Genomic DNA, 23705 nt, shown 5'->3' with positions numbered 1-23705 from the left:
TTGCTGGTTTCTTTCGTTTTTCAGGAAAAGTCTTAAAAGTCTCTAATAACTGCAGATGTGCATTCATACATATTGATGCATTTATGAATGCACTTAGATATATATGCACTTTTTGAAGGTTTATATGCACTTTTTGAGTTCAGTTGAAACTCATCTGCCGAAAGTGACGTAAATCGCACTCTCCAAAAACGAACGTGGAAATGGCGCGAAGAAACGTGAACGATTTCTAGTTTCGAAATTGGAATTTAATTTTTAGATTTCCAGCGATTGATTCTATTGATTCAGTTTCCTCTACTTGGGTTCATTTTATCAAAAAACGCCAATGATAATTTGTTCTCGAAAATCAAAGAGCTTAAATGGCATCTTTTTTCTTTGAAATTCGAAAGTTGAGATTTTTTCAAGAAAGTCATTGCTTTTTCTATGTTTACTTGCGTTCATTACTCTTTTCCTATCTTCCATTGGCTATGTATTACTCTTGCGATTGTCAAGGGTGTTGCAACCGGGTACTAGACTTTCATAACTGTTCATAACTTCACAGAATTAGCACATGAAAACGTTACGGGTGTTTTGCTTTTTTATAATTTCAAATTCAAGGATTTTTTTGTGCATTTGACGCAGTGGTAACATCAATGCTTGAGATGCAAAGCGAGACCTGTTTTTCTGCAACCTAATTTTTTTTGGCTATTTTAATTTATCGTCTGACTGCTTGTTTTCGTCGGCTTACTTCTCGCAGGAAGGGTTTTTTAAAGTTCGCCTCTTTCTAGCATTATGAAAGCTCATTGTATTTTATATTGGCGCAGGTGTTTATATCCAGGATTTTCCGGGTTTTTTTGCAATTTTAGTTTTTTTGACAGAAAGCGATTTTCAAGGTTTTTGAAGTTTTTCATAGTCATTGATTTTTGTATCGCAAGTGGCGCGAATCTCAGCTTAGCCTTTGTTATGATCAGATTTGGAGAAATGAACTGTTTCATTATTTTTTTCAGCGAGGAATTACAGCAGCCTTATTTCCTCCGAATAGAATGTCGATCGGAGAACTCTGGAAAGGATTCTTTGAGTTCTACACCAATTTCGACTTCAGAACCCAAATCGACATCAGAATGCGACTGAGTCCAACAGTGCGGCGAGTCGGCATCGAAATACGAGACCCATTCGACGAGGAACACGACTTAGCTCGTGTTTTACGACTTTCCGGCGAGAACTTAATCCGAAACTGCTTCAGCTCAGCTCTGAATTTGTTCAGGCGTATTGAAGTTGCACAGAAGAAACTGAGTGAAAAAAATAAATTAGAGCTTTTTGATTGGCTGGTAGAGCAAGTTGCGAATTCACATCCCTATGGGCAGATGAATACGTGTTGGCTGTGTGGTGACGGCGACCATTACAGAAGTGTGTGTCACATTTTTGCAGAACGAAAGAGAAACGAGGGAGTTAAAGAGCGCACGAGGATGAGAAACAGACATCGTCAATCAGTAAGTTTCAATAATTCTTTCTTCAATTAGAGGGGTTGTTTGACGGGTTGTTAGACGGCTTGTTAGTATGAAAAAAAGCTGATCATAGTGATTATATTTTGTAATTTTCGAAACATAATTTTTCTGGTATAATAAACCGACCACTAATACTAACGGATTAATGTTGCATTATTGAAATTCGATGTTTTGTGGAGTCGCCCAATTATTTTGACCACGAAATGAAAATGAACTTGGTATTCGGGTGTAATAAAGTTTAGCGAGCGTAGTATAATAGTGCGAGTATTCTTTTTTTTGCAACCGAAGTCGCAATTATTGGCGCTACTTTTGGGTCACCTCTATGGCTTTTTGATAGCATGTGCTTTGACAGTCAATTAGTAATAATTTAACACAGTTGATGCATAAACCGATAAAAGCTAGTTGCTTCAAACAACAGTATAATAATAATAACTCCATTTCAGAAATTTTCCAACTCAATGTATCTGGCAATTTTTTTGAAATGCATAATTTATACATAATTTGGCTTCATCCTTTCCGTTTTTTACATGCAAAGTAAGTGTGGATGCCTTTATTTTATTACATTCCAAATTATAACATGCAAAGTTTGTATGTATTTATATCTGGTGCCACTTTTGCTGTATAGCTTTGCAATTTATTAGTACATGTAGATACTTGATTGGTGGCATGTGTTACGAAATTTATGGGCCTACCGGGGCGCAGTGGCGAGTACGTGCGACTGCATATCCCCTGGTTGTAAGTTCGAATCCGGGACAGCAAAGTTTTTAATTTTCAATGCTTATTTTTACCTTTTCTTTTCGTATTTCATTTTCACAGCTAATTTTTCATCGTTTTTTGCTTGTTTTTGCGAAGCGCAGCTTAGCTTTTGAGTAAATTTTTCGGTACCTCAAATAAATGTCAGATGGGGTCGACTGATATAGATATTCAAGCTGTAAAGGATTTATTTTCTGCCGACACAAAGAATCCTCCAACGCTATTTTTTCGACCAAATTAAAAATCAATTTGGTCGACCCTGAAAAACATGAAAATCGACTAAAATGTTGACTAAATTTAATGATTATCTATCTATAAAAGCATTGATAGATTTTCTACGCTAGCTTTCAGTCTCTCTCTCTCTCTCTCTCTCTCTCTCTCTCTCTCTCTCTCTGTCTGTCTGTCTGTCTCCGCACGAACAAAAAAAAAGAAAAGATTGTGCCAAAAAAATTCGATTTTTTCAACTTTTTCTGTGTTACTTGCACATCAACTGGATATTGCTTAACTTCTTGATTGGTTGATTTGTTTGTTATCTAGAAAACTTAGGTTTAAAACCTGATTGTTTAGAAGAATTCGGAGAAAAGTGAGAACAGTCAAACTCAGAATAACGGAGCTCAAAACGTAGGTGAGTGCAATGGTTCAATTGACTATAACGGAAGATAGATAAACTACTACCTGTTGCAGTATTAAGAAATGCCTTGGAGCAAGTTTCCTGAAGAAAAGAGCCCGAAATATTGGAGGCCGAACATTGTAATAAAGTATTCCTTAATGAAGTCCTAAATTTGATTTTCCCTCAATTTGATTTTCTTGTGGTTTGACTTTTGATTTCTTTTTAAGTTCTATTTGAATTCTTTTGCTAAAAGTAAAGCAAATTACGCTCTCTGTTAACCAAACTGCAAATAGCGCGAAAACTATGAATAGTCTTAATTTTCGAAAGTGGTTATAAGTTTACGGAATTCCCCGCGGAATACAAAAATACCTATTGATCCATTTTTTCTAAATGGGGGATATGTTTAAGAAATTAGCAACATTGCCAATCTTAACCGTTTATTGAAATTCAAAAAGCTTTAACGTGGTATAATTTCATTGCTAAAGCTGAAAGCTGTTAAAACTTCCAATCCGTTGTTTTTGGTTATCTTGTTCTTTTCCAATTTTGCGTTGGCCATTTTTTGTAGCGTCAATAAACGAAAACAAGATTTCTATTTTTTTTTCGTGGTTTGACTGATGGTTTCTACGTTCAGTTTGAAATCATTTGCCGAAAGGAAGAAAAACTATGCTCTCGAATAACAGGTTGCTTAAAGGGATTTTAATTTTTAGGTTCCTATTGATCGAGTTTTTTACGCAAGCGTAGCTTCTGTTATAGTATGGACTTTTTTTTCAACCGAAGTCGCAAATATTGTTGCGATGCAATTGTTGCGACAAAATGTTCATTTTGAACGTGTTCATTTTGATCCAGCTATTAAGTACAGCCAATGCTAAGGATATTGACACAGACTATTATATTACAAATAGCACTTTAGCTTCAAGGAATCATGGATCTGTAGCTTAGAGGTAGGAAGGAGACCAGCAACAAAATAAGAGGTTTCGAACCTGGGCAGGGTCGGATGTTGTTAATGAAATTTTTCGTATAGTAGTTGAAATGCGTCCACTCTATAAGTTGAGGCATGTTAGCTGGTAGATTTTTTTTTCAAATTGACTTGTACTGCTAATGCGTCATAATTGGCTTGCGTCACTTAGCAATTATGTAGACTCGAAGTTTTACTCATTCAGTTTTTCCCAATAGCGTTATCGGTCATATTTTTGCCTCTGTGTTCAAATTGGTGTAGTTTTGGTTTCATAATAGTTTGCCCTTTTCTAATCTAACCTATGTTATTATGCCGTATGCTTATCTGCCCTTTATTCCAATTTACACTATCCCAATCTACCCTATGCCAATCTACCCTGTGTTCAGTAAACTGTTCAATTGGTTAGAGATAACTCAGCTAGCTGACTATCTCGATTTAAGGTCGCCAGTGGGCGCGATTCGCGGCAATAAACGGCTCTTATTTTTGTATAGAGTCCTACCCTCTATTGGCAAGCTCGCAACACGTTGGCGTGACTGCGGTGATCTTTATTATGATGTTATTTTTCCGTCTTAAATGAGGCGTAGGTAGATTGGCATAGGGTAAATTGGTAGATAGGATAGAATGGTATAGGGTAGATTGGAATTGTGTATATTGTCCTGCTACCATAGTTTTTTTAATTGAAATTGGAAGAACTTCAACGTGATGTATTTTTTCGGGGAGTCTTTTTTCTGCTTCTTTGGGCGTTTTGATGATTTTCCTGACTCGTTGGTTACGTTTTCTATTCAATTTTATTTTTGTATTTTCTTGCATTTCTCTTTTTGCCTTTTTAGAGCTACTTTATCGCTTGTGTTTAAGAAGTGGTTTTGACTGTACAGTGTAAAACTTAATTGCCAGTGAGTGTTGGTTATGTTTTTCTCTGCTGTTTTTTGTTTATTCTGTCGAATAGTCATGTGTTGCTTGAGAAAAGTCATAAGAGATATGAATGAAATATTTCAAATCATATTGCAATTATTTCTGGATCATGGACACGATAGAAAACAAAAGTTTCAGATGCACTTAAGATCAACTCGTACGAAACTTCTCAAAAAAATTTCAAGTACGCGCAATATCTCGAAAATGTATCATTTTGATGGCTCAGTTTACTTGAAAAATTATGATTCCTAGGGGTGTATAACCAGTAGCATTTAACCATGTAACTCAAAATTTGGTGACGCAAAATTCAGGAATCGTCATTATATCTTACCGATTGAATTTTGTATCAAGGATTGCATCTTCTGTTTTTTAGCTCCGAGAGCTCCTAATGCGAACAGGAATCTGAGATGGCCAGCGCGAAATACCGTGGATAATAAAACTAATTTCAGTGAGTATCATGGACTTAAAATTGTTTCCAAACAACTTTGGACACTTCAATGATACTTAAGACAATCATGCGATTTGAGCTATGATATCAGTGCAACGTTGCAGTTATTGAGTTGTTGTTTGGTCCAGCTGTTTATTGGTTGTATTATGCTTTTTTCGAATTAGATTAAATGGATCCAATTTGGCTGCAATCAAAGTCGGAAATCTCTTCTAAATTTAAGCTCGTGTGTGTTAAAGGAAATGGAATAACTTTAAATGATGCAATGGCCAATTACCGCCAAAACAATATCAACAGAAGTTTGACCCCAGAAGTTGAATATTTAATGAGGATGCAGGCGCAGGCTCAATATATGGGAGCTCAACGGTATCATTTTCCGCAGATGGGAGGCAGATATCCGAATATGTATCAGAATTTGGCTCCCGCTCAACCGATGGGATATCAGTCTTCGCGATACTACACGCAACAGCAACACACGCCGCCTAATGCTGTCGAACTGAGATTCATGCGAGATCGTAAGTTGAATCTTAATTGTAGTTTGGTCCCTAATAAGAGTCTTGACAGGGTGTTTCGAATGTCGAAAAACAACGAATAAGTTTAGTTTATAACCTCAGAGGAATAAGATTAACTTAGTGAATTAATTTACAGGGAATTCTGAGAGAAGTAATTCTATACTCTTCTTGCCAATCTACTCTCTTAGACAACGATTTTCTACATTCTTAATTGTTATCGAACAAAGCGAAGATATTTGTTTTGTTTCATGTGGTTTTTTTTCAGGAGTTTTTCTCACACGAATTTTTTAGAGTCGATGAAAATAGTTCAGACTATTATATAGGTAGCGATGATTTTTTTCCCGGAAAAATAAATCTTAACAGTTATTCAGGATCAGAAATGCTTTTTCACGTTTCGACTTTTGTTTTAAGCTAAGTTCTATCCTTATGTTAAAGGGATGGCAAATTACACTATCGAACAGTGAAAGTGTAAAGTCACGAACAACGTAATCGATCTCTAGTTTCGAAAGTGGAATATAATTATCAAATTTACCATCGAAATAAAAATTTTACCTTTTGATCCAGTTTTCTCAACTGTATCAAAGAACTGCCAAACATAAATTGTTCCAGAAATTCAAAGAGCTTTAAGCACATCTATTTTTGAAATTCGAAAGTTGAGATTTTATCAAAAGATAATTATTTTTTTTTCTTTTTACTTCCGTTCATTGGCTTTTTTCAAACTGTCTGTTGGCTATGTTTTGCAGTTTGAATTTTAATTTCTTTTGAAATTTGTTCCAAATTCATTTGCTGAAGGGGAGGTAAATTAAATTCTCTCAAAAAAATGCTTGTATTGCGGAAAAACATGGTTCCTAAATGGTTTTTAATTTCTAGGTTTCCCAGCATAATAAAAAAGTTACCAATTGATTCAGTTTTCAATTTGGTTAATAGTGTTAACCATTAAAAAATAATGAAATTTAGAGATTTGAGGTAATTTTTTTCTTTAAAGCTGGGAGTTAATTTCTCAAAAAATAGGTCAGTATTTTTTCTATTTACTTGCGTTCATAGTCTATTTTTCCAACTGTCTGTTGGCTTTGTTTTGCAATTTAAATTTTGATTTCTTCTGAAGTTTGCTTAAAAGTTCATTTGTCGAAGGGGAGGCAAACTAAATTCTTTCTCAAAAAGTGTCAATATCGCGCAAAAACAGGATTGATTTTTAGCTTCTTTAATGGTTTTTAATTTCTAGATTTCTCAGCGGAATAAAAAAGTTACCAACTGATGCAGTTTTCAATTTGGTTAATAGTGTCAACCATTGAAAAATAATGAAATTTAGAGAGTTCAGGTAATTATTTTTCTTTAAAGCTGGTAAGTTATTTTTCGAAAAAAATTCGCTCTAACTTCCTGGATTTCATTTACACTTTTACAACCTTTTGTCTTTTGGCTATGCTCTTTTCCAGCTTTCGTCTTTTGGCTATGCTTAAAATAGCCTATTTTTGATTGATTTGTCAACTAAAAGGGTGCATCTTTCTAGCTTCTAACAGTCCACGAGGAAACTACGGACCTGCGCCTCAGTATTATCAAAACCTTACCCCGGCATACCACCAACCGCCTGTTCTGATTCCAAATCAATTGAGAAATAACGGCGGTGTCATGGATCGCTATGACCACAGAATGTATGGCAGAAACCAGAACAGAACATTCAAAAATTCCTATCAAAACACACCAGACGCTCGCGAGTTTGCCAATCAAAACAATTTCCAAGTGGATGTAAGAACGCATCATCAGCAGCAGCAGTATTATCAGCAACCGGTTAGAGCCATTTACCAGAGGGAAAGTTCATCGAGTAGTAGCTCTCAAAATTACTCAATTCTTGGAAATGCACCGAAGCCATCGTCAGGTTTTCCGCAACCGTACAACGGAAGAATTTATTAAACTCAAAGTCATAAAATTAAAACAAATACGTTTGTGGTACTGGTTTTTCTTGAGAAGAAAATATTTTAAACGTGTTCTTTGCATGCTCCTATTTTGGTATATAATTATTGGATTTAAAATTTCCTGACTTTTGATTGTTCACATTTGGTGCTAAATGGCATTTTAGTTTTTCTCCTTTTAAGTTCCGTTGGTTGAAAACTTTGATTTACTGAAACAATATTTTGCATTGATTGTTAACAAATAGTGATAGCAATTCAGTTTTTCAATATAGTTTTTACAAGCTGATCATAAGCGAAGTTTTATTATATATTACAGTGCCACTTCTTTTCAGTGTTTGGCGGGTGTGGATAAACGAGTAATTGGAAATTAATCGAATTAATTTAGCACTGCATAGGATCAAATATCTTTTTAGCTTCAAGATGTAACAAAATTGCCTGTTTCAGCGCGTAGACATGAATGTTCCAACTGACTTTAAACGTCGATGAAAAGATTTATTGTTCAAAAAAACTTAAAATTATTTGACAAAATATATTTTTTCATTTTTACTTTTTGCATTTTAGGCTTTCCAAAAATCAAGCCAGTGGTCTGATTACTTGCGCACTGAATTATAATAATTTCAAAATTTAATCATAAAATTTTCTGAAAATCAACAAGACTGCTTGTAACAGGGCAAAACAGGGCTAATATTAGGGAAAATGGTAAAATATTGAATGTGTAATAATATTGAATAAATTTTTCATTTCTAATGCTTTTATAAACGACGAAATATATCCTGATTAAATTCCTGATTATATCCTTTTGATAAAAATTTTTGGTTCCTAACCCAATTATAAGAGTTATATACCGCTTACCCTTAAATAGGACGAAATCTATCGTGAGATAATTATATCAATTTGAAATATATAAGTTAAAGTAGTCGCAAAATCAAACCCGCGTAACTTTGCGAAAATTAACCACAGGTGAATTATTTTTTTGGATTTTGAGCCCTGAGCATCAATATCTCTCAGACTAATTATTCCGTGGCTTTGTCTCGAATTTATTTTTTGATTGAATTGTCTAAGGCTAGATAGTCTTTGTATTTTGGCTAAATTGTCTAAATTTTAAGTTGCAATTTAGAAAAAAAAGAACCCAAAATTGAAATATATAGATTCTTATATCGATCACGATCATTTTTTTTCAGGAAAAGTTGAAGTTTTTTCAGGCTCAAATTTACTTTTTTCCGTGGCTTGACTTTTGATTTCTCGTTAAGTTCTTTGTTGAAAACCAGATAAACTCACTATCGAACAGCAAAAGTATAAAGGTCACGAAAAACGCGATCGAATCTTTTTTCGAAAATGGAATTTAATTATCAGATTTACCTGCGATTTTTGTTACCATTTTATTTTGTTTTCTCAAATTGTGTTAATAATATTAAAAAGTTTTAATCATAAATTGTTGTAGAAGTTCCAAAAGCTTCAAGGCCAGTTATTTTTTTTCCTGGAAATTCGAAAGTGAGATTTTTCCAAAACAACAAGTCAGCATTTGTTTAAATGTTTTCTTGCCTTCACTGACTCTTTTCCAAATGTCTATTGGCTATGTTTAAAGGTTCCAATGAACAAAGCGAAGAAACAAATTTAGGCTTTGTAGTTTCTTTTTTTTTTTAGGAAAATCGATGTCTTTAAGTTGTTCAGGTTCAATTTTAATTGTTTTTGGATTGAGCTTAGACATTTTTTTCAAGTTTAGCTCGAAATCCTTAGCTACAAGGAAGGGCAATTATCAGTTTCCAATATCAAAAGTGCAAATGGCGCAAGAGCATGAATGGCTTCACGAGTCAAAATTGGATTTTGGTTTTCAGTTTCCCCAGCAGAATAACTAGCACACATCTTTTTTGGGGGAGGTGGAAGGTGGCAAGAGGATGTAAGGAGGAGGGAGGAGGGGGAGTTTTAAATTATGTTTAAATATCAAATTTTATACTATGTCTCGGTTCACATGTGGACTCATGACAGCAATATCTTCTATTTTGTATCAGTAGCAGAGGCTAATTTACGTTCTTTGGTAGGGGGCAAATTGTTCATAAAAATAGCAAAATATCGACCGATTTGATTTCTGAGCGCTTTAAAACAACAAAGACCCGGCAGGCAATTTGAGTCGAAAGTTTTTCGAAAAAAAGAACTATTCCAGAATTTTTTTTTGGAAAACTGACATCTTCGATCCATGCAGCGGGTTATCATAAGCAATTTTCTTGGCTATAATTTGTCCAAATTTCTAGTGTGAGAACCCAAGATATTTCAATATCGGTATCGTCAAACATACGACCATTTTTGATGCCGGACCAAATATATCTTTCAATACTTTTGTCTATAATTTTTCCCCGGCCTAGAGACCATGAGAAGAATATCAGCTTCCCAAACAACCAAATTTGAGCCCATAAATTCAAAGTCTTGTTTTTCCTCATTTCTGAAACTAGTTATGTTTACTGGCTATTCAACGCCTTCAAATTAAGATTCTCATTAGTTGATCTGATAAGCTCCTTCCAAGTAGATTCATCTACCTTGTGTCAAAATTTCAATCCTATTTATTTAATCTATATCTATATTCTATATACTATATTTAAATGCGAGTGATAGCTATCTCCCATGTTTAAGCATAATAATTTTGCATGTTTAACGAAAGATTTTTCTTATGTTTCAGCTATATCATATATTGCAATGCTTAAGAAAATTTTTCAATTAGTTTTTCGCTAGGTCATTAATTTTTCAGTATTTTTTTTCGAGGCCAAATTAAGTGTGTCTGTCTGTATACCTGCTTTTTAAATTAATTTGATTATGTCTGTCTACCCGTCGCCTAATTTTTCAACTTTCATCTATTATCTATCTATTATTAATTATTTAAATGCGGGCTTCACTATCTCGCCATGTTTAAGCTTTTTCAACGTATTATTTTTGCATGTTTAACAAATGAGTTTTTTTCACATTTAAGCTATATCGTATATTGCAATGGTTAAGGTTTTTTTTTCAATTTTCCAATTTAAATTCAGTGTTTATTCCATCAAATTTGAAATAAAAACCCCAATAGTAGGATATTGTCAAACTTTTCCCAGGTTTTGCGATTCTGGCCTCCATATATGAATAACCAGATCTTTGTTTACAAGATAGGCAATTTTCGAGGTTTTTTCTCGTTTTTTGAATTTCTCGCCCTGTAGTTGGGTGCTGTCAGGGTACTCTCAGGGGTTGCGAATCTTGCCTCCAATTCTCACTTCTTAAATCCTTGTAGTTTTCGTGATATGACGTTTTTTATCATTTTTTTTTTCAAAAATTTTTCAAAAACTTAGATTTTAAAAAATTCCTAAACGTTGAAGATCTCAATCCTGTTGTTTGATATTGTGAGGGTACTCTCAAGGGTTGCGAATCTTGCCTTTGATTATGGCTGCTCAAACCCGTGTAGTTTTCGAGATATGACGTTTTTCTGGATTTTTTCAAAATTTTTCAGAAAACTTAGATATAAAAAACTTAACAAAAATTGAAATTACCATCTCTGTAACGAGGCTCTGTCAGGGTACTCTCAGGAGTTGCGAATTTTTCCTTCCAATATGACTGCTCAAGTTTTTGTGGTTTTCGAGATATGACGTTTTTTATGATTTTCTCCGAAATTTTCAAAAAAAATTCAAATGTTAAAAAGTTCCAAAACTTTGAAGATATCAATGCTGTTTCTGGAATCTTTGAGGGTACTCTCAGGGAGTTGCAAATATTGCCTTTGAATAGGACTGCTCAAAATCTTGCGGTTTACGGATATGACGTTTTTTGTGATTTTTTCAAAAGAATTTTCATGAAAATTATATTAATTTTTTTTTTCAAAGATTGAAATTCCTAGCCTGTAGTTGGGGGGCTGCAGAGTAATCTCAGGGGTTGCAAATTCGGCCTCCAATTAAGAATGCCCAAATCATATCGTTTTTGTAAAAGAGATAAGACGATTTTTGTGATTTTTTTTGGAAGTTTTCAGAAAACTCAAATTACAAAATAATTCGTTAAAGTGAAATTCCCAACCCTGTAGTTGTATACTTTCAAAGATTGCGAATATTGCCATCAAAAAAGACTGCTCAATTTTTGGTAGTTTTCGAAATGTGAATTTTTTCTGGTTTTAAAAAAATACCTCTTTTAGAAAACTTTAGGTGAAGTTTCTCAAAATCTGAATTTCCCAACGTTGTAGTTGGGTACTGTAAGGGTATTCTCAGAAGTTGCAAATCTTGCGTCCAAACGCGACTGCTCAATTGCTTTCAGTTTCCCAGATGTGACATTTCTTAATTCATTACAAACTTGGATATGAAAAAAATGTCACAAATTTTTATGGTGTTCCAAAATTTGAATTAAAAAATCTAATGAAAAATTTTACAAAATTTGAAGTTACTCTCTGGAGTTGGAAATCTAGCGTCCAAATGCGACTGCTCAATTGCTTTCAGTTTCTCAGATGTGACGTTTCTTTGTTCATTTTAAATTTTTCGAAGAACTTTTATAAAACTTCACAAAATATTATGGTTCTTTAAAATTTGTATATATAACTTAAGAAAATTTTTAATTTCGAACCCTGTAATTGGGTGCTGTCAGAGTACACTCAAAGAATAGCTTTTTGAGTTGTTGAAAATCAAAGCACCGGAGGTGTGCGGTACACGCTAGTATTTGTTTATTATTTGCAAGCAAAAATGTGAAGAAAAAATTCGTTCATTGATAGCGAAAATGTCGCGTGACTATCAAGCTGCATAGAAGACGATCAACATAAATAAAGAAGAAATTTGGGATCTCATTTACAATTCTCGCCCCCTTTGATACCTAGTAACGAATTGGCATTCCTACAAGGAACTATTTCAACGGTTAAGCATATGTGAAGTTTGAAACCAGTAATGAATCTCCTCCCCTTTTGCAAAAGGATGAAATAGTTAATGAGGTCAAAAGTTTGCCGTTGTCTTCATTTGGATTTGGGCTAAATGCCCTAATAACCAGACCAACGCAGTCATTGTTTACCATGGTAGCTGCTTTCCTTCTGTACGCAACTAATAGCTTATCTTTGCATTTGACTGTAAAACGGGATGCTCTAAATTTGATCCCCTGATTCAGATAATTGTGAATGTTTGAAAAAATACTATTTTGAGGTCGACCATTTTGTAAGGTTCAAATTCTCCTTTTTATCCAAAAAGAACCTGTATACCAAACTTATAAAAATCGAGTTGGCTGAAGGGGAGCATGCTGCACTTTTTACCGAAGGGGATCACTTTAGATACTGAGGGGGTCGCATTACTGAGGAGGGGTGCTACTGATTCTTATGCAAATGTGTTGCGCTGCACAAAATTGTGATTCCTATTTTTTGAGATAAATAATGGTTATTCACCACTTACTTCGATTCCAGTTAAACAACTTTGCAAATCAGAACACGCGTTTCATTCTGTCCCATCTGAAAGCCCGAACATCTACTCACAATTGCTCCAAGGAAAATCTGGCAACAAAAGCTGGAGTTTTCACATTTGGTCATGCAGTTGACTTTTTGAAGCAAAATAAAGTCAAAGACGTTTGTGTTATCCAGCACGATTTGAAGAAGACAGACTCTAAAAGATTTGCTGGTACGGCCCCCTACCTTGTGATTGGATCTGGTGTGTCGCAAAGGCATTTGAGTGTCATCGCCGAAAGCTTAATCAAAGAGGTTGGATGTTACTACATTAATGTAAAATGGTATATAAATTTTCTTTTTTGTTGCTGAAAACGAGCGATTTACCAAAGCGAATCTGCTAGCGTAGTTTTATACGGTCAGTCCACCTTTTTATAGCAAGTGCAAAGTTCAACTAATTTCAAGTAATTTTTATAGCAAGTGCAAAGTTCAAGTAATTTTTTATAGGAAGTGCAAAGTTCAAGTAATTTTTTTCAAGTAGTTTGTGTATTTGCTCACTTATGTTTGATGCTGAACGCGTATGTGCGACTTAATTGAGCGCGTAGAATTGAAATCAAATGATGTGCTCGAATAATCATTCCAACAGAATTGCGGCAAGCTATTTTTTCACGATGTAGGGAATCATCGAGAAAAATAGCCTGAGGCAATTCATTTGGAAAGATTACTCATTTTCAATTGGAATGATTATTCAAAGATACTTTTTTCAGATTTTGTTGCTTTTGTAACTAGTACTATTTTTTTCCCGCAAAAACTTAAATTTTACAAATTCATCAGTTTACCCCATTACTATTTCAAAGAGCCGAATTATTCGGAAATCAAAATATTTCTACATGGAAAATTTGAGTTGCCGGGTTATCTTTTGTCTGCTAATTCAACACTGGTTGTAAAATTACTGTTCACATTGAACGATTGTCATGAAAATTAGCATGCAGACTAATTAGGCAATGACAAACATATTTGGTCTTCATAATCAACCTTGTAAAACCACTCGTTAGACCATAAAATTGATGCTCGTGTGAGGTGATGGGGAAAAGAAAAAGGAGCCCACAATTGTTTGAAAATGTTGGTAGCTTTTTCCCGAAAAAATTGTGATATTTTTTCATAAGTATTTCAATTTAGTGACTTTTTTCTCGTTTTCTGTCAGTTAAATTGCGGTAAATTGCTAGTAGTTTGGGTTTTTCCTGACTCGCAAATAGTTCGAAACTCGCCTGTGTGTTGTAGTTAATTTAGATTTTTTCTACAAAGATGATGGTATTTGAGTTCCAAGAAGTTTTGCACAAATTTTGTTTGCGATATTAAAAAACTCTTTCTGTGATTTAAGTTTTTTGAAGTTATGATTGAAAGTAATGAACGTAGTTAGTACTTTAATGTAGGTCTTGTCTCGCTGATTTTTTTTGTTTTTTTTTTCAGGAAAGTCTTAAAATTTTTTCACGCTCAATTTTGATTTTTCACTGTTTGACCTGTGGATTCTTTTTGAGTTCAGTGCATTTTCATTCTTAAAAGGAAGGCACACTCTACTATCGAACAGCAAAAGTGTAAAGGTCACGAAAAACGTGATCGACTTCTGATTTCGAACATGGAATTATTTATCAGATTTCCCAGCGATATAAAAGTATTTCGTATTGATCCCAGTTTTCTCAAATTAGCTTAATTATAGCGAAAGAGGGTCCATCATAAATTTTTCTAGAAATTCAAAGAGCTTTGAGGCCATCTTTTTTTTACTTCGAAATTCAAAAGTTGAAGGCTCTTGAAAATACAAGTAGTTTTTTTTCAGTTTCCTTGCGTTCATTACTCTTTTCCAACTGTTAGTTGTGGCTGTTTTTCATTGTGGCAAGATTGCAGCTTAACGTGTTAAATTATACGAAATTATGATTTCGTTTTAATACAAAATGTGGGCATGAAATCCGATTTTTACTCTTTCGCAAATGATTCCCTCGTCTTTGTTTTGAGTAATAGTCAGCAGATTGATCGTTATTAGTCTTTAAAAAACACAAGTTTTGTTATTCTACAAGTTTTTTTGAAAAATAGGAAATGCGTTGCGGTTATCGAATCTTTGTTTCAAGATATTTCTGTTTCTCTGGCCATAAGATTCTTAGGCCACTCATATTTGTGTTTTTTTTCTGTCATATAGGCATGTGTACCTGAAATAAACACTTATTTTCTGTTTTAACCTCAACTGATTTTCTTTTCAGCAAGTCAACATTCCGAAGTTAACCCGTGATCTGATGTTAACCCTGTTGATCTTGGGTTTTTCTCAAATTTCATTTCCCTACGTGCAAGTGCCACTTGGATAGTAAATTCCTCCATTTTGTCTCAAAAAAAGATTTGAGAGCTGGCTTTGCCTCCGCAAGAGACCGGGAGTTTTCATTCATATTTAAGGAATTTTGCTCCAACTACCTAACTTTGATTGTTCTTTTGCTTATCGAGGCGAAATGTTTCAAGTCGTTTCTCCGTTGTCGGAAGAAATTGACACCATTTCTTGCTTAATTTTTTTTTAGCTTCAGCAACTAAATGTTTCAGACAGTGTTCTGTCTTCGATATATCACTCGGTCTCTTCATTTCGAGACCTCGGCGACTTTGAACAAAAATTTATTTTTCTACTTCTTCGTAGTAAACTTTTTTGTTCCACCACCCTGTTTTTGTTTTTCTCATTGGTTTTCCAGTCGTTTCGCCGCACATTTTTGGCTTCTTCTAGAAGGATTGATTAAAAATTTTCACATTTTGTCAGCAGTTGATTCTTTTCTATCCTGTATCTTCTTGATGGCTTCATTGTTCTTGGTTTTATTTTCTCTTTCATTTTTCCACAATTTTTAATGGAACTTCAAGATGGGATATTTTCGCAGTCAAATTCCCGGCGCCTTCCCTAAATGGAACTTCAAGATGGGATATTTTCGCAGTCAAATTCCCGGTGTTACAAAAATCTTTTTTTTTCGAATCTTCTCTCTCTCTCTACCAACTTGCGATGCGTACGCAGATACGACATTGCACACAGTATGCCGTAATACAAGTTTTAGGCGCATGACACGTTCATTTACTCTAACAACTTTCAGTACTTTTTCAACAAGTCTTCCATTGATGGTTATTGGAACAACATTTGTGCCTTAGAGTTTTGCATAGCTCAAGGCCTTTTCCTTTTAGTGTGCCAACGTTCCGCGAGCATAGTCGGAACGACTTCTTATCTTGGCGGGTTTCTTTGTCACATACATTTTATTATAAGTCAAATTAGTAGATGAATCCTTGAAATTCTTAGTACCCTCTCTACTTAAGGGGCGCACGGGACTGAGGGCTATTCTTGGATGACTTTCCACGAGTTGTTTGGAGCGGTGCCATTTACAGAGCATTTTCAGACCGAAGTCCTTATAGACCGGATGCCCTTCGTGACGTCCACCCTGCTCCTTTTTTCGGGCTTGAGACCGACAGTTCCGTCTTAAAAACAGGACAGACCAGGCGGAGTTTGATCAATTCAAGATGGGGCTCAATTAATATTTTTTGGCAAGGTGTTCACTAAAGCCTTTGTCTAATCTTTGTTCAATTTTGTTCTCAGTGATTTGAAACTTGAGGAAAATTGGGAAATTTTTTTTGCTTCCTGAGTTTATTGGCCTCTTCTGTTTGGTTTAAGAAAGATATACTAATCCGAGCAAATAGACATAAATTAAATAGTAAATTTCATTTCAACCATAGCGCATTTCGAATCCATGGCACCACTGGTGACAGGCGCGCGCTATATCAACTGTGCTATCAGGGCATGTGAATAAAGAATATGAATAGTCTGTAAATCAACGAGTAGTTTGTTTTTCACTTATTTGCTGCTGTTGTTGAACTTTTTCCACCCACTTTGAACCTCGTACCTTTAATGGCCCCTAATGGATTACTCTGCTCACTTGTCCATGTTATTTGTCGCGTATACTAGTTACGGACCCTTTCTGGCTCTTTCCTCCCCCTTCCCCCCTCTTTCTTATGCTTAAATCATAGGGACATATCCAACAGGCATTTCGACCAAAACTTTTACGACGATTGATTTTGATTTTTTCCTGCACATCAAGCTTCACCTAACAGACTGTTTCAATTAGAGTCTCTGAAAAACTTAGACTGATTTTGAGCTAAACTGAGAAAGCTTGTCAAAATATCTTTATGGGTTCGGAATCACATCAGAAAGAGCTTTAATGTGATATTAAACGTGAACCCTTCTAGCTTTTTTTTAGTTGTCAAAATGCAAAATGAGACAGGAAAAATGCACATTTTTTCGTAAAGTTGTTGGAACAAAAAATTATATTCAATTTTCATGATTTTTTGAGTCACCTTTTTTATAGTTCATTCTAAATTATTCTAAAGTGAAAACGTTTAATTGCTCTTTAAGATTCGAAAAATAAATTAAACTGTGTCTTTGTTTACACCATTTTAGTGCGAACTAATAAAGGGTGACTCAGTATGTATAATGAAATTAAGTACAAGTATTTTTTTGTTCCTATAATTGTGCGAAGTTGGAGCCAGTTCAAAACAAGTATTTATTAAATACTTTGATATTTACCAACCAATCATGATCCATTTCTAAAACTTACGATAAATTGTAAAGCTGAAACTATTCACTATTGATAGTTTCAGCCAGAGAATAATTTAAAACAGATACGAATCAGTTGCTCTCTTCTCTTCTCGAACCTCGAAAGAATACCAGTATGTTATAGATCTGTTGAGACAAGGAAATATAAGAGTAAGATTAGGATCGGTATTAGACTAAGAAGTTGCACGAATCTATCCGGCCGCAAATAAGATAGTATGACGAACAGACGGTGTACCTTATCCGAAATTACTATGTGCGAAGGACCCCGGACCTAAACTCAAAGTGATCGCGAGGAAATATGGTGTTGTGGATTTTTCTGGCCTGGTTTTAACGCTCGTAGAGTATCGCATGAAAGTTTTTTGATTGATATTCCTATTCCAAAGAAATGTTTTGTGAATTTTTCATCGTTGAGAAAAAGGTTTTTTTTTTTGTTCCGACTAATTTAGAGCGCTGTTGATTGTTTTCGCTAGGCAATAAATATACAAAAGCTTTGTTTTTTCTTGATATTTTATTAACTAATACTTGAAGTCTTTATCTGCGAAACTCCTCTTAGACCGTGCTTGTTTTGATAGGGAAGCTAATGTTCGCGCTGCCCTCCCTTGCTGTAAAACATGAATAAAAAATTTTTAAAATCTTCTTTTTTGTTGTTGCAAATGGTATATGCTCGAGACTTTCTGTATTCCGTATACTGGAACCGGCTATTTTTTGCATTGGGTATTATACTTAGTGGTTTAGTCTAGGCGTGTCTCTTTTGAAATTATCAGTCAATATTGCCACAGTTCTACGTTCAATATTATATTCGGTGAAAAGAGCCCTCGAAGGTCTAGTTTTCTGCTAGTTATTTTTGGCTGCTCATTATTGACGATTTTTTTCTCTGAAGTTGCACGGATCTTAAAGATACTTTGGTTTCGAGGTTATACTGAATTTTCGTACTGATTTTTCATTTGTGGTCTCCAAGCCTCAATTCAAGTATCTGAGTCTAATTGTGCTAAATTGTAATTGAATCGACCGAATAAACCCTTCCTTGACTATGGAAAGACACGTCATTTCAACAATGCTTAGATCAAAAAGCGTTTTGAGTATAACGACATTTCATTATGTTTGCACGTTTTACACGTTTTAGCGAATGATGAAAAAAGTTAGATATTGAATCGGATTTGCATGTAAATTGTTTCAGTACAAATCGGCGATGGGACCTGAGTTCATGCAATGTAACAGACCCCCAAAAGTGGAGGGAACAGGTGTCAAAAGCAGCTGGATCAGCTGTGATTTTGGTAAGATAATGATTTAGTGTTGTTTTTTCTATAATCTATAAGCCCCCGGCCCAACTCCCATCATTTAGCCGTGGTCCTTTTTCCATGTTGGGGGGGGGGGGGGTGGGGGTAGGATATCTTCTCCCTTGTGCGTGCCGCAGTCTGTGTCTGTCCCACCTTGAGGAGGCGGATGACTCTGTGACCCCTCCAACTGGGACCCTCGAACCGTTAGAATTGTTTTCGCCCGTTTTAGTCCTTATTGAATCTGATCTATCATCTACTTCGAAAATTTGTCAGTGCTTATTGTTCAGAATAAAATCACTTACTTTTTGCGCCATATCTTCTCGTGAAATTTGAAGTAACTATGGCCCATCGGTGTTTTTGTTCGTGAGATTTCACGTACCTGAAAAAACTGGCAAATAATATACTGTGATATTTAATTTAAGCCCTTTCAGTCATAAGTTGGATTTTGAACATATTTGAAAATATATGAAAATGTTATCAGAAATTTATTTACTGTCGACAAAAATTGTTCTGGTTTTGTCTACCACTGTATGAGTGACTCTTGCCGTGAAGGCTTTATCTCCTTCTTGTTTACTATAGCGAGCTGGCGAAAATTGTCTTAATTAATGAGTGTATTTTTTCCAATCCAACTCGCATAGAGTTGTGTTAATTTTAGTAAAAACGTTTGCTGCATAATTTTGGCAGTTTAATAGCAATTTTTACCGCTTTGTCAGTTGTTAATATTTCGATTATTTGAGAGTCAGTGGCACAGTTTAGAGGGCAGTTGTTATAGAAGCTTGATGCCTGCTGTTTGATTTTAGTCCCTCGCTTTTTTATTGAATCTTCAGAACTTCCAGGTTCCTTCGCACTTGGTGCTAGTGCCATATATGCAACTGATAAAAATTTCGGAACGAATTGATTTGTCGGACTTTCGTTTATCTGCTCAAGTTTTGTCAGCTTAAAAGACACATCACGGATTTTTCTTAGGCTATAAGCAAGTTTCATAGTAGTTGCAAGTGTTTTTTATTGTACTTTCAGGGGGACTTAGAATATATTTGTTATAAAATCAAGTTTTTTTCCGGCTCAACTGGTGTCTACTCAGAGATTATCGGCTTCGTTTCCGCTTTGTAAAGTTTTTCCCGGGGCTAATTTAAAATCAAATGTTTGCTTGGCATGTTTGACTGAAACTTCTGTTTGATAAAAACAGGTATTATGAAAATGTATGGGATGGATTTTTTTGTTTCATTTTCTTGAGACTCGTAGTCTGTTTACTTTACCCCTCTGTCTACAGCCTTCGAAAAAGTCTGTGGGGGAATATTTGAACCATATTTTTGATTTGTTCGTTTTACCAAAATACCTCCCCCATCTGCGATTTTGGTTTCAATGCATTGAAAGGGTTTTAGTGGCTACGCCAAAGAAGATATGGTCCTCGGAATAGTCAAGTTTTTTTAATGACGTTTTTTGAATCTTTTTAGCTTTTACTGAATAATAACCTCCCAAATTGGAGATTTCAGGTTCAATGGAGATAACATGTTGTGGGGAACTCTCTTGAATTAGCGGCTTTTCACAAATTTTCCACACAAAAAGTTATCACTCTCGGAAAAGTCAAATTGTTGATTTTTTGACCGTTTTATTTAACTTACCGAATTTTCTCATAAACTACTCAGCCATATTTGAGGTTTTGAGTTCAATTCAAAGAACCGGTTATGGCAAGATCTTTTGCATAAACGACTACAATTTATTTCAGCAATTTGCTTTTACACAAAAAAAGATGGCCCTCGGAAAAGTCAAAACTTTGTTTCTTTGATTTTTTTTTGAAAGTTTCTGACTTTTCTCGAGAAATGTCCTCCCAAAATCTGCAAATCTGAGTTTTATGGTTCAACGGAAAGGTCAAATTTATGATTTGTTTACCGTTTATTGGACTTTTATCGATAACTAGCCTGGCAAATCTGAGCTTATAGCTATTATCGAAACAACAGGTTGTTGAACATTTCCCTTTTTATTTGGCTAAGCCCATTTTTGAGTTTTTAAAATATGTTGTTGGTAGTTAAAATATGGCTTTTTGGAATTTGAATTTTTTTGGAAACTTTTTGACATTGCTCAGAAACTACCGTGCAGAATTCCAGGTTAAGTGTTCAATCAAAAAACCCTGTTTTGGGAATCTGCTAAACTTTAGCTGTCAACAGCTGTTTTTTACAGAAAAAAAGTTATAGGTTTGGGAAAATGAAGTTATTGAACTTCTGTTTTTTTTTTATTTTTCTTAAACCTGAGATGAAAAATTCAATCAAAAGAAACTGTTGCAGTAATTTTTCCTGCAGAAGCGGCGACTCCTTATTTTTGTAATAGAATTGTTATCTCCTTGGGAAAGTTCCAATATCTCAAAATTTTTTAGATGAGAAACAACTAAGGTTGTGGGCAAAGTCAAATTTTTGAAATTACGCATTTTGTTTCGCTTCAGTATGACAAATTCAAAAAGTATCAAATCGTACCTCCAGCTTTAGTTGGGCCCATAGTTGTCTTTTATCGAGATATTTGAAAATTTTTGATTCTTTTTTCTTGTGTTTTTTTAATGTTTGTGTTGTATGGCAAGTGGTGCGAAGCTCCGCTTCGTCTGTGTCGAATTTAAATTCTTTTGAGGAGTTTTTTTTTTTAGTTTTTGAAGATATCGACCTCCTAAGTCTCAATTGTAACAAGAGTCGTTAAAGTTGGCAGTTTTGTATTTGGAGCTGTAGTTGTCAATTTGCTGAACTAATTTATGCGCAATTGTATGCCATAATCCTGCGGCGGTCGAGGTTTTTGGGTCTACCATCATGATTTTCGAAGCTCCGAAAGATCAACCGTACAATTCCCCTTCTATGACACCAACCGTAGAATCCCCAGCCACGTATGAAATTTGAAAATTATTTCTCTGTAATGTATGCATTCCGAACAAACGCGCACATAAAATGTCTCCCTAAATCTGCCCCAGCACGTGAGTTGTCTTATATTTTGATGTTTTTAAAAATAATTCTTTCAACCGAATTGACCACGGCGAATTGGTTTAAATTATGTGTTCAAAAAATCATCTCAAATTTAATAATTGATTGGCCCCAGTTAAGTATCGTATAGACTCAATTTATATTTTTTTGTACTTGTTCTTGTATTGATTTTTTTCATCAATGTTTCTTAATTCCGTTGTTTTTTAACCTTTCTCTGGTGGTCCAAAAACGGCAACAAGTATGCTTTTAAGAGCTACTTGTTGCCGTTTTTGGAACAAAAAAATCAGTTTCAGACCGACCATTGAAATTAGGAACTTTGTCTTCGGGTGTTTTTAGATTTTTTAAGAGTTTTTTTTTGTTTTCCGTTTCATTTAACAAAATAATAATCGAAATGGTTAGAAGGGTGTATCATATTATAGCTCTTTCAGTCGTGATCCGAAAGATTTTTAAAAATTTAGCTTTTAGCTTAAGTTTTCCCAGTGTTGAAAAAAACGTTTTTTGAAATTTTTGAGTTTTAGTTCAATTTGGAACGAGTAAGGCGAGCGAGATCTAATTCAAGAATATTTTTCAAGTGCTGAAAAGTATTGTTTTACCCTTGGAAAAAACTTTGGAAAAACCGTGGCAATACAATCTTTTAGAAAAATCAATAAATTATTCGGCAAAAAATGAATAGTTTTTTTTCTGTAATATTTCTTTCCTTTATGCTTGTTATTCAGTGTTCGAGTTTCTGCTTGTTATTCGATCGATTATGAGTAAATCATTCTCTCATCGCACAATAACAAACTACTCTAATTTGAAAAACAAAATATTTTTTTTTGTAATTTTTCATGAATGTGGTCGGAACTTGCTGTGCTATTGCAAAATAATCGGCTATCCTTGTTTTTAAAGATAAATCGGAGGACTTTGTGCTACTTGCTAGCATTAATTTCGTCTGAGTATGTAGCTTTATTTAAAATCATAAATTTCAAATCAAGAGTTAAGTTCAACTAGAAATAAGCCAGAGACAAGCTGCCTTTAATTTAGCGATAGGACCACCTAAAATTCTATCATTTTTTGAATATGAGCTTGCATGTCACTAAATCCACGAGGAAAGTGACTAAAAAAAAACTGTTCAGCTATTTACGAAGCACTGCTGCTATGCCCGAAATTTTAAACCTGATTGTGTTCATTTGTGATCATGAGTTGCAAATTTGTTTTTGAAAAATTAATGACAAAAATTCAAGTTTTCCATGTTCTGTTTAGGCGACTTTCTGGTGCATGTAATGCTACCTGAAGTGAGAGAAAAATATCAAATTGAGAGCCTGCACATATTTGGACCTGAGTATGACACCACGCGACCAACACACTTATGATTCATCTTCGGAACTGTGAAATTGTTTTGTTTTTCAGAAATTATTAATTGATTTGTGCAGAAAGTATAGTTTTGCTTGAAATGGCGAAAGTTACAGAAACTGTTGTGATGTCAAAATATATATGGGTACAAAAATTGTTTAACAATAAAACATAGTCAACAGATTGACTTATTTCTTTAAAAAAAAAGAATTCCAAAAAGAAAATTCGAATTTAAAAGAAAGAATTAGATGGCCTCAAAGCTCTTTTAGTTTCTAGAACAGTTTTTGATTGTTAGTTTTCTGATAAACTAAACCCAATTTGAGAAAACTGGATCAATAAGTAAATTTTTTACTTCGTTTGGAGTTCTGAAACTAAGTTTCACTTTCGAAACTAAAGTCTATCACATTTTTCGCGGCCTGTGTACTTATGCTGTCCGATTGAGGAGTTTGTCTTCGTTTTCAGAGACAAAAATTCAATTGAATTTGAAGAGAATTCAATTGATTTTATTTATAGAAAGTCAAACCGCGAAAAATCAAAATGAGCGCGAACAAAGCTTAAGACTTTTCCTGAAAAATATAAAACGAAAAAAATCA

The 23705-nt window shown here is 34.5% G+C and overlaps 2 protein-coding genes across 4 annotated transcripts in view; both read left to right on the top strand.

Moving 5' to 3' along the window:
* Positions 1–7846, top strand: part of LOC134848132 (terminal uridylyltransferase 4-like) — a 438124-nt gene extending 430278 nt beyond the window's left edge. For 2 of the 3 annotated variants that reach the window (XM_063865487.1, XM_063865486.1), the window contains 5 exons: positions 984–1466; positions 2802–2859; positions 5085–5159; positions 5396–5671; positions 7176–7846. In XM_063865487.1, coding sequence (XP_063721557.1) covers positions 984–1466; positions 2802–2859; positions 5085–5159; positions 5396–5671; positions 7176–7576 — 1293 coding nt within the window. In that variant the 3' untranslated portion in view covers positions 7577–7846. Of the gene's footprint in view, positions 1–983; positions 1467–2801; positions 2860–5084; positions 5160–5395; positions 5672–7175 lie in introns of those variants that run through there. The other variant, XM_063865488.1, reaches the window with a different exon arrangement.
* Positions 7847–12252: 4406 nt separating this feature from the next.
* Positions 12253–23277, top strand: LOC134848159 (mitochondrial assembly of ribosomal large subunit protein 1-like). The gene is made up of 3 exons (XM_063865518.1): positions 12253–13243; positions 18724–18820; positions 23023–23277. Exons 1-3 carry the CDS (start codon positions 12923–12925, stop codon positions 23130–23132), a joined length of 528 nt encoding a protein of 175 aa, XP_063721588.1. The 5' UTR covers positions 12253–12922; the 3' UTR covers positions 23133–23277.
* The last annotated feature ends 428 nt before the right edge of the window (positions 23278–23705 follow it).

Source organism: Symsagittifera roscoffensis, chromosome 6 (assembly GCF_963678635.1).
Source record: "Symsagittifera roscoffensis chromosome 6, txSymRosc1.1, whole genome shotgun sequence".
In the NCBI taxonomy this organism is placed as follows: domain Eukaryota; kingdom Metazoa; phylum Xenacoelomorpha; order Acoela; family Convolutidae; genus Symsagittifera; species Symsagittifera roscoffensis.
The sequence above is the reverse complement of the archived record's forward strand: the minus strand, read 5'-3'. Positions and strand labels throughout refer to the sequence as shown.